At 52.5% G+C, this 9782-nt stretch overlaps 1 protein-coding gene across 2 annotated transcripts; it reads left to right on the plus strand.

Moving 5' to 3' along the window:
• The first annotated feature begins 2809 nt into the window (after positions 1 to 2809).
• VGLL2 (vestigial like family member 2) lies at positions 2810 to 9260 on the plus strand. Of its 2 annotated transcripts, XM_049653180.1 has the most exons (4): positions 2810 to 2890; positions 5144 to 5450; positions 7436 to 7957; positions 9220 to 9260. In XM_049653180.1, exons 1-4 carry the CDS (start codon positions 2810 to 2812, stop codon positions 9258 to 9260), a joined length of 951 nt encoding a protein of 316 aa, XP_049509137.1. The 2 variants fall into 2 exon arrangements, with proteins under 2 accessions (XP_049509137.1, XP_049509138.1); XM_049653181.1 differs by lacking the exon at positions 7436 to 7957.
• The last annotated feature ends 522 nt before the right edge of the window (positions 9261 to 9782 follow it).

Consider the following 9782-nt stretch of genomic DNA (forward strand, 5'->3'; position numbering starts at 1 on the left):
TCTTTGTTCAAAATGTGGGCTGTCACTGCTCCTGTAATCCTTTTCAAAAAGAACCTACATTTTGCTGGGCCTTGCTGGATCCAGGGAGATTGTCGTTATTTTCTCCCCAATTTGTGGGAAATCAAAGTTCCTCTGGTACCAGGGTCAGAGTAAAATAAAAATGTCAAAGTGGGTGGGTACAGGGTTTAGGATGAGCTATTGCAGGTGTGCGGGGACGAGAGTCGAGCTTGTCTGCGCGGGCAAGGGGTGAGATTCAGCCCTCACACCGCCCCCCCCCCCCCCCCCCACACCATTGCTTTTTCGCGCAGTGCTGCGGTCAGCCAGCTACGCCGCCAAGCCTGGGCTGCGAGGGAAGGGGTGGGCTTCGGTGAAGAATGCTGGGTCCCCGAGATGCCCTAGCTGCAGCCAGCCAAGGTAGAACCTCTATGTCCACAGATAGATAGCGGGACCTGCGCGGGGGGCGGGGGGGGAGGGGGGAAGAGTGTGACCCTCAGTGATCACGCCTAATGGACTCGATCTGTCCTGGTCTCCGCGGCTGTGTGGGCACCTGGGCTCCTGCTCAGACCAGACCCTGGGCGCGCGGGCCAGGGGTAAGCCAGGACCTGGCGCAGGGGAGGGCGGAACGGGCCCCTGCAGCCAGCTTGCGCCTAGGCGGCAAATGACACTGGGAGCTACACGCCCACTTCCCGCCTCTAGGAGGGCACTGTGTGGCTGTTTGGTTCAGGTTCGCTCTTTTGCCTCCAAAGAAAACAAAGGTGGTTTTTGCCGTTTTCCCAAACATCCAAGGCGGGAGGGTTGGGGTAGGGGCGGGAAGGATGTTATGCTCCACCTGTGCGCCTAGGTCGCCAGAAGCTCTAAGGAGCCTGCAGAACTCGACACCAAGGCCAGCTGGCTTCCAAAAAGGCTTGCGCAAAACTGGGCTGAATGGTGTCCTTATTTATTTATTTTTATTTAAATCTTCTTTAAAATCGGTTACCGCGCTCGGCACGGCTCACCATTTATAAACCGAACTGAAGACTGGGAGCCATTACCCATTTATTATTCGGGCAAAACCAAAACCTCAGCCCCGAAACAATTTGGCTTAAAATATTCACATCTTGAAGACAAATATATCTTTAAGGGTGCATTTGTTTCCAGTGTTGCAGCCTGAGAATCGATGTCAGACTTTTTGTTTTTGTTTTTGTTTTAATGGGTAATAACTGGAGTTCCCTAATGCACGCGGCGTCTCCCGTGGTTCTGGGCTCTCCGAGCTCCCAAGCCCTGCCCCCGCCGCCACCTCAGGTCTCACCACCGCTATCTCCTCAACGCTCTTTCCACCACCTGACCCAGCCGTACGGACAGCCTAGTCTCGATTCGCCCCTAAACTTATGGGATGCAGGACTCCCCTGTGACACCCTCCTCCCCAGGGGGCTGTGATGGGAGTGGGGAGTGCTTGGGGAGGATGGAGAGCAACGCCAGAAGCCGGTCCAAGCCTGCCGAGCTCTCAGAGAAGGAAAAAGGGAACAACGACGCACGTTTCGCAATCAAAATGCATCCTTTCAACGCTTCGAAAATGAAACCTAAAATCCCAGCAGCTGTTTTACTGGTTGAAGAGACTACATACAGCAGCCCTCTCTGACCTCCCTGCATTCTCTAGGCCGACTCCTCTTGCAGCCAACAAGTCCTGGTCCCCAAAAGTTACCGCAACTTTAAAGGACTCACGCCGAGTAGACCGGGGGCTGCCGGGGGCTGCCGGGGGCTGGGTATGGCCTCCTGGACTCCTCGAAAGCAGCTCGCACGGGAGGGGCCGGATGCGGGGCGCCAACAACGCAGATGGGGCGGGTTCGGGTGGGGAACTTCAAAGAGAAAGTGCCGGGATCGAACACTAACGAGGCAGAAGGGACCGACCCCAGAGAGCTGAACTGAGGTGTGGGAGCTGGAGGCGGTCGGGCGGGCGGGGTCGGTAGAGGTGCAGGGGCGGTCTGTACTGTCTTCAGCCACCGCCTTTTCCCCCCCAGAGGGAGCTGCTCCGCTCCCGGGAGGAGTCTTCGGACTCCCTGGACTTCCTGTCTGAGACGACGAGGATCCCCTAGGGGATTCCTGGGGAAGGCGCTACCCTCCCGGCGCTCACCAGGAGCGGAGAGCCCACCTCCTGCCCCACCTCGCCAACCCCGGGTGCGCACACTCTCAAATCTCCAGTGTGAGGCCGGGGCTCTCCCAAGGGACCTTTGCCACCACGCATCAAACTTTTTTCTCTCCCCAAGTGCGAGAACCCCCACTTCGCCCCTTCCACACTCCCACCCCTTCTCTCCCATTCCGTCTCTCTCTGGGTTTCTCTCTCTCTCTCTCTCTCTCTCTCGGTTTAGCCTGAGAGTCCTACTCTTCGCGGTGCAAAGCTTCCGGCCTCAAGCTCGGGGGTGCGCCGTTCGCGGTACCCTTGGCCCCCCAGCTCGCCGCCGAGAAACACCTCGGTAGCCCCTCGGCCCCGGTCCCCCACTCCCTATTGGCCCCCGGTCCCCGCCCCCCCCCACGGTCCCCTCCCCCTTCCGCGGCCCAGAGTGGCGTCAGCACGCCTCCCCGGCGTGGGGTTTAAATGCCCACTAGCGGGAGCACCGGCGCTTCTGTCCCGGAGCAGCGTCCGGGTTGAAATTGCCGGGTGGGAGGGGAGCCTGCGAGCGAGCGGGATCCCGAGCCGCGGAGCGCGCTGCCCACCGCTCCGCCCGCAGATGACTCGGGAGCTCGAGCCCAAGCGCCGCCCATGCAGCATCCCTGCGCTCCACCGACCGAGAGTTGATGATAAAATACTTAGCCGTCTCCGCTGCGGGGAGCCATGAGCTGTCTGGATGTTATGTACCAAGTCTATGGTCCTCCCCAGCCTTACTTTGCAGCCGCCTACACCCCCTACCACCAGGTACGTGTCTCCCCCGGGCCGGGACCTCGGAGACGGGTGGCGCGCCCTCGCTGCCTAGAGCACCGCCTGTACCCCGAGGTCCGGGACGCCTCCGCACGGGTCCGGGGCGTCCTACCAGCGGCGGGAGCCTCGGGGATGCGGCGATTGCCGGCGCTGCCACACGGTCGCTTGAGCTAACCCTTTAGCGTGTCCACTTGCGCTCCCGGGAAAGCAGCTAAGCCCTGTTAATGCGTGCCCCGTCCTTCCGGGGAACAATCAGACGAGGTTCGTGTGAGCTGAATTGCCTTAGAGTCTGTCGGACTCCAGATTCTTCGGTGCGGGGTAAGGGGAGCTGCGATCAACGCTCACGCAGGGAAAACCAAACTTTGGTCTCAAAGGTGAGAGTGACAAGAGAACAAAAGCAAAGACCTGCCTGTGCCTCTGTCTTTCTGTCTGAAATGCAAAGATCTGGCCACTCATCCCTGCAAGCTTATCTAAGGAGTAACTTTATTCCGTTTAAATTCTCAAGGGATCAGGCCAATTAATTCTGGAACCAGAGAATTCGTTACAAAGAGAACTGCTCAAAAGCATGGGTTTTATCATCTTTGCTCTGCAAAGTTCTGGGGATTATTATTGGGGTGCAGTTGACCTGGCAGAGGAGGGCTTCAAAGATAATATTCTTTTCGCTTTTCTTGAGGCTGAGTAACTGCATCAGGCTGTCCTGCTCTCCACAGGACAGTGGTTACCTGTAAGAAGACCACTTAACCCCAATTGGGCAAACTCTTGAAGTTTCCTTTAATTATTCCATTTTCCCTCTTCTCCGAGCTGAGTCTGGACGACCAGTTTTTCTTCCCATTTCCTCAGCTAGTGTAGTAAAAACTGAGGACCGTAGTCCAGTAAAAGAGTAAGTTCACACACCCAGGAGGCCGTAGGGGTCCCAAGCAGATTTCAAAGTGAGGGCTTGGACCCCTGCTTCAGAGAGACAGAAGTACATCCGGACCCCTAGTCCAAGTTTTTGCCCATTTTGCTTGCAAATTCGGAACGTCTATTCGAAAATTTCCTGCTGAATTAATGATGGAAGGAGTAGGTTTTGCGTTTTGCTTTTTTCCTTCTACCTCCCCCCTTTTTAAACTTTCCATCCAGGGAGTTTGTTTAGTCTCACAATATTCATTTGGGGAATCCTCAGAGTCCCTCATTATAAGCCAAGCGGGAATGTGGTGAAAGTGGTGATATTGCTAAATAACTACAGTCTTTTGGCTTCAGTGTCTGAGATGGTTCCTTCCCAGGCTGTGACTATTGCAAAGAGGAGAGGTGGGTTGATTTTCTGTCTGCTTGGTCCTTTCTCCTCCCTGGCCCTGGGCCAATAATCTATTCCATTAAGATCTCCGTTCATCTTTGTATGATCAGCCCGCTTTGAGGCCATCTCTCCCTGCATAAATGCTTTAACACTGCATTCAGTCCATTGCTCACTTCTAAGAAAATATTTCAGCAACCACACTTGGTTTTTAAAATCGCTACCAGACAGCCATAATTCACTCAACCTCACAGCCAAGATCTTCTTCTCTCCCTTTTATTACTTGTTTCCCCAGTGTGCATAGAGATGGTGAAGGCAGAAGTGCTCAGGTTTTTCCTTACTCAAAAGAAGACCTCTTTCAAAACTGAGCTAGACTCTTAAGTGGACATTTTATGGGTGACCAAACAAATATCAACTTGCATTTATTTAAATGATTCATGTCAGGATGTCATTCCACGTTTTTACCCCACATGATTCCTTCCCAAATAGAACTACCTCATACCTCTTCGCAGTTCTTCATTCACATTCCTGGCTGCACAGAGTGGATTTTGGTGTTTTCGTGCTCTGTCACAACGATGCTTAAAGTCTTGCATCTTGTGCATCTACCTTGGATTCTTAAGCAGGGGACAATCAGGCCCGAACTGGAATTGGATGCCCTTCACCCTTGGAGCCGGATTTTAAAAATACATCTGCCCTGAGCCTGGCTCTGCGGTCAAACTCTGCTTATATCCTGGCTGCTTAGGCATCTTCTGGGACCTTTACCCTGACACCTTCAGAGAGCTTTCCGTGTGGTCTAGCGGCGATTCTGGGGAGACAGAGACACCAAGGAAGGCAGTCTGCCTGTCAAGAAGCTTGCAAAAGTTACTGAGCACAGGGGCTTATGCATGAATGTCAGTTTTCCCCTGGATACCTTAGGGATCTGACCCCAATTTGCCATCTCTTTTGAAGCTGACTCCTCTATTCTTTCTCTCTTTGAGCAGAAACTAGCCTATTACTCCAAAATGCAGGAAGCCCAAGAGTGCAACGCCAGCCCCAGCAACAGCAGCGGCAGCTCCTCCTTTTCCAGCCAAACTCCAGCCAGCATAAAAGAGGAAGAAGGCAGCCCAGAGAAAGAGCGCCCACCAGAGGCAGAGTACATCAACTCCCGCTGCGTCCTCTTCACCTATTTCCAGGGAGACATCAGCTCCGTGGTGGATGAGCACTTCAGCAGAGCCCTGAGCCAGCCTAGCAGCTATTCCCCAAGCTGTACAAGCAGCAAAGCACCCAGGAGCTCGGGGCCCTGGCGGGGTGAGTAAAGGGCCCACTTCTAGGGGCAAATAGAGAGCCCTCTCAGTCTGCGGCCCAGCCACAGAGGCTCGAGGGAAGGCAGCTGAAGGAATCCTAGGTGTCAGAGGAGTTGAGGATGGGCATGTGGGGAGAGTAAGTAAAAGGAAGGAAGAAAGACCTCTCCTTGCAGAGGCAGAGCAGAGTAGAGCAGCGACCTAGAAAAACCACCAGCCTTGGAATTGGGAGTCCTGGGTTTCGTGCTGGCTCCACCAACTTCCTAGCAACATGACCTTGGGCAAGTCTCTTAACCTCTTTGAGGTCACTCTATTTACTGGTCTCTAAAATTAGAATGATACCTGCCCTCTTAACTATCCCTGGAGATGGCTGTTCAGCAAACAGAAAACTGTGTGTAAATGTGCTGCGGAAATGTGAGGTTTCCAACACTCTCCCAAGCCCTGAGGGAGATCTGCACCTACAACAACTTACAGGGCACTTGTAAGTTCCTGAAAATTTGCCCAGAGAAAAAAGTCTTAGACACCACTGTCAGCAAAACCTGCTGAAGAATGTCTCCTAAACCGTCCGTATGCTTTCAGAAAGAAAGTTAAAGTACCAAAGAAATAAAAATTTAGGTACAGCTGAAACATCTTAAGGATTTTCCCCAAACACACCCCCCTCTTTATTCTACCCTTCTCACAAAGCACTGCTTTCTCTAGCCTGGGACAATGATTTATTGGACAAGTCAACTAAATCTCCCTTCCATTCTGAAATCTCAATCTCCTTTAATTTCCAGGACAAGGAAACAAACTTTCTCACTAAACTTAATTGTTGATGTGTACCAAGCTGAGAAACGAAGACTTTGCTGTAAAAAGGAACACAAGTATTACATTTTATGGGGAAATGATAACCCCCACCCTCCCTTTTTTTCTTAAGAGTGTCTGACAGTTTGTGCAAGCCTTGCCTAGATAAGATCCCCAAATCATGAGTTTTGAACACAGAACATTCTTTTTATTCTCCAGTTGCCTAAATATTTTTAACAGGAAGACAGTTCACCACTTAGAATGCATTTTTAATTTTTAATTCTTTAGAATGTTCTGCAGATGCCTTCCCCAGAGGAGATGCTCAGTACAGGTCCCTAGGATTAAATCTTTCTTTCCCTCCCCTTCCACTAAAGGCAACACATTTGACCTAAATGCTGTTCTCTTAAAAATGCCTCCAGGCACTAGGGGTCAACAGTGATACTGGCAATAATAATTATTATTCCTGGCGTCCACACTTTAACGAACAAATATTATTAATTAAAACGTAAAAGATCTGTCCCTTTGTGTCCCTCTGCAAATAATACAGCTGCCCTTTTAGTAAGTCTAGTTTACTCTTTTGCTTGAGTTCTTGGAAAAAAATATTTGAAAGAAGGTTTCTAGAAAGGAGGCTAATAATAGCAAGACTTCGAAATATGTCGATGGACTTCCAGTCTATCAGAGGCCCTGGAGGGGCACATTTTCTGGAGCTGGGGAGGGTGAAACGCGAGAGGGGGTAGTGAAATCTCTAGGCTGCCGACCAAGAGCGGGAAGAGGTATCTTTAGCTAGGGGAGAGAGAGGCTGCGGGTTGGGAATGGGAGGCCGTGTCTGCCCCGGAGCCGCCGAAGCGGCGCAGCCCGCAGTGGAGGAAGCTCCCAGCGCCCCAAAACTGGAACTGCAGAGGGGTGTCTCACCGCTCTGCCTCTCCCAGCCTGTTCTGGGGTTTCCGCGCTGGAAACGAGTCTGCGAAATCCGAGGAAGCCGCCCTCCTTCCCAAGCAGTTTCTCCCATTTTGCGGTGCCTCGACCTCGAATTCGCAGGGTGCATCCGCCTCCGAAAGACGCCGCCCCCGTGGGCGGGCAGCGGGTCGGCTCCCGGCCGCTGCTCGCCCGCACTTTCCCCGCCTGGCGCGTTCAGCGCTCCCGCTTCCATCTACCTGCGGTGACGCGCTCCTCTCTTCCTTTCCTCCCCTCCGCCTCGCCTGCCTGCAGACGGCTCCTTCCCGATGAGCCAGCGCAGCTTCCCCGCCTCCTTCTGGAACAGCGCGTACCAGGCTCCGGTGCCCGCGCCGCTGGGCAGCCCGCTGGCCACCGCGCACTCGGAGTTGCCCTTCGCCGCCGCCGACCCCTACTCGCCCGCCGCGCTGCACGGTCACCTGCACCAGGGCGCGGCCGAGCCCTGGCACCACGCGCACCCGCACCACGCGCACCCGCACCACCCCTACGCCCTGGGCGGCGCCCTCGGCGCCCAGGCCGCCGCCTACCCGCGGCCCGCCGCCGTGCACGAGGTCTACGCGCCGCACTTCGACCCGCGCTACGGGCCGCTGCTGATGCCGGCAGCCTCGGGGCGCCCGGCCCGCCTCGCGCCCGCACCGGCGCCCGCGCCCGGCAGCCCGCCCTGCGAGCTCTCCGCCAAGGGCGAGCCGACCGGCGCAGCGTGGGCCGCGCCCGGGGGACCCTTCGCGAGCCCCGCGGGGGACGTGGCCCAGGGTCTGGGACTCAGCGTGGACTCAGGTAAGCGGGAGAGGGACCTTGGCCTCCCCGGACCCCTCCTGCCCTGTGTCCGACCCTGGGTTGAGCCCCGGACCTCCCTTAGTTCTCCTTGGAGACCCCAGTGACCTTGTGGCCCAGGGGTCTGCATGGCAGGGTTGTGCTTCAGTAAACAGATGACCCAGTGTCATCGGTGTGGGCAGAATGAGAAAGTAGGCTTTTTTCCCCCCACAAATTAAATTTAAATAAATAAATAATAAATAAATTTGTTGGAAAGGTTCTATAGCTCTGCGCTGTTCAATCCTGTAGCCGCTAGCCACTTGAAAGGTGGCCAGGAGGAACTGGGATGTGCTTACGTGCCTGATACACACTGGATTTCAAAACTGTACCAAAAAAGAATGTGAAATTCATCTCACTGGTATTTTTATGTTGACTGAATGTTGAAATACTTTTGACACGTTGCATATTGAACATACTGGGTTAAATAAAATATATTGCGAAGATTCATTCTCACCTGGTTCTTTTTACTCTTTTTCAATGTGGCTGCTAGAAAATTTAGAATTATGCCTGTGGCCCCCATTGTGTTTTTATTGGACAGCGCTGATCTAGAGGACCTGCTCAGAGTGTAGTTCATAATCTTCTAAAGTTTGGGGGGGGTACTGTCTCCTGGTGACAGTTATAAGGAAAGGAAAATATGATTTTGTTATCAACTTAATCGCCAATTAAATAGGTGTCTTAAAATGTAAAACTTAAGGAGAATGTGCTCTTAATGACAATACTGAATTTCTGACTTAAGGAGTTGAATTTGAAAGGTACATTCAAATAAGGGTTTACTCGTCTGCTTGCTTTACTTTTAGGGCATAACCAAAAAAAAAATGGTTATATTATAAATGCAATCATTGGCTTGTAGTCTTGCCCACTCGCCCTTCCTTCAGGTGAAGATTTGACATTTCTGTTTGCTTTGCTCTTGCTTTCATTCATGCCCTTTAGATGAATTCTGTGACATTTGCAATAAAACTGTGGCGTTTGTCTTTCTCTTTCCTTAAATACCTGTGCCTTCCCGTCCCCAAACCCTTCTCTCTCCCTCTCTTGTTTTTCTTCTCCGTCTCTCTCTCTCTCTCTCTGTTTTCTCTCTGTTTTCAGGTTTGCAGCCTCAGGACAAAAGCAAGGATCTGTACTGGTTTTAGACAGCCCACCTTCTTCCCTGTAGGTCTCTGCATAGCGCACTTGATGGCACTCAGCTGAAATCGAGTGGGTTTGTAACAGCTTCTGATCTTGGTTTGCAGCTCGTCGCTATTCCCTCTGTGGTGCATCCCTCCTGAGCTGATCTGCTGACCCAGGGTTTCCCCTTCCCTTTCCCTTCTGACCAGCCGTGGAGGCTCAGCATCTGTGCCTCTCACTTCATGGATGAGGACATGGGGGAAGGCAGAGACTTCAAACCTCTCCGTGTATTGGGAAAACCAAAACACACATCTACAGAAATATTGTCAAACCATAATTCCTTTTGTGCAAAGAGCAGATCCAAAGACTGAATTATGTTGAATGACTTTTGGGCACATCACTGGAAATATCTGCGGTGAGGTCACTTAGATGATACGATGTCATAACTTTTCTTGGAAAGAGGAGGAAAAAAAGAGACTTTTTGGTGTGAATATTTTTTATGCTGATGTGAATTATTTCATTAAGTAGTGTGGCCGTAGCACTACGGATGTCAGTATCCTCACATTTGAAATGTATTTGTATTTGCATCAAAGACTGTGGTAGAGAAGTAAAAGAGGCCAATTCCTTCTTCCTCACCTCATAGCCTCCAGTTCCCTTCCTGCCAGCTCCCTCTCTGCAATACCCACTC

This window comes from Panthera uncia (genome assembly GCF_023721935.1).
Source record: "Panthera uncia isolate 11264 chromosome B2 unlocalized genomic scaffold, Puncia_PCG_1.0 HiC_scaffold_24, whole genome shotgun sequence".
NCBI lineage: Eukaryota > Metazoa > Chordata > Mammalia > Carnivora > Felidae > Panthera > Panthera uncia.

What these genes read in the sequence shown, in the direction of transcription:
- VGLL2 (XM_049653180.1), top strand. Translation starts at nt 2,810, where the DNA reads ATGAGCTGTCTGGATGTTATGTACCAAGTCTATGGTCCTCCCCAGCCT. An exon ending in GAGCTCGGGGCCCTGGCGGG is followed by an intron (nt 5,451 to 7,435) that starts GTGAGTAAAGGG and finishes GCCTGCCTGCAG; the next exon opens with ACGGCTCCTTCCCGATGAGC. An exon ending in GGGACTCAGCGTGGACTCAG is followed by an intron (nt 7,958 to 9,219) that starts GTAAGCGGGAGA and finishes CTTGGTTTGCAG; the next exon opens with CTCGTCGCTATTCCCTCTGT.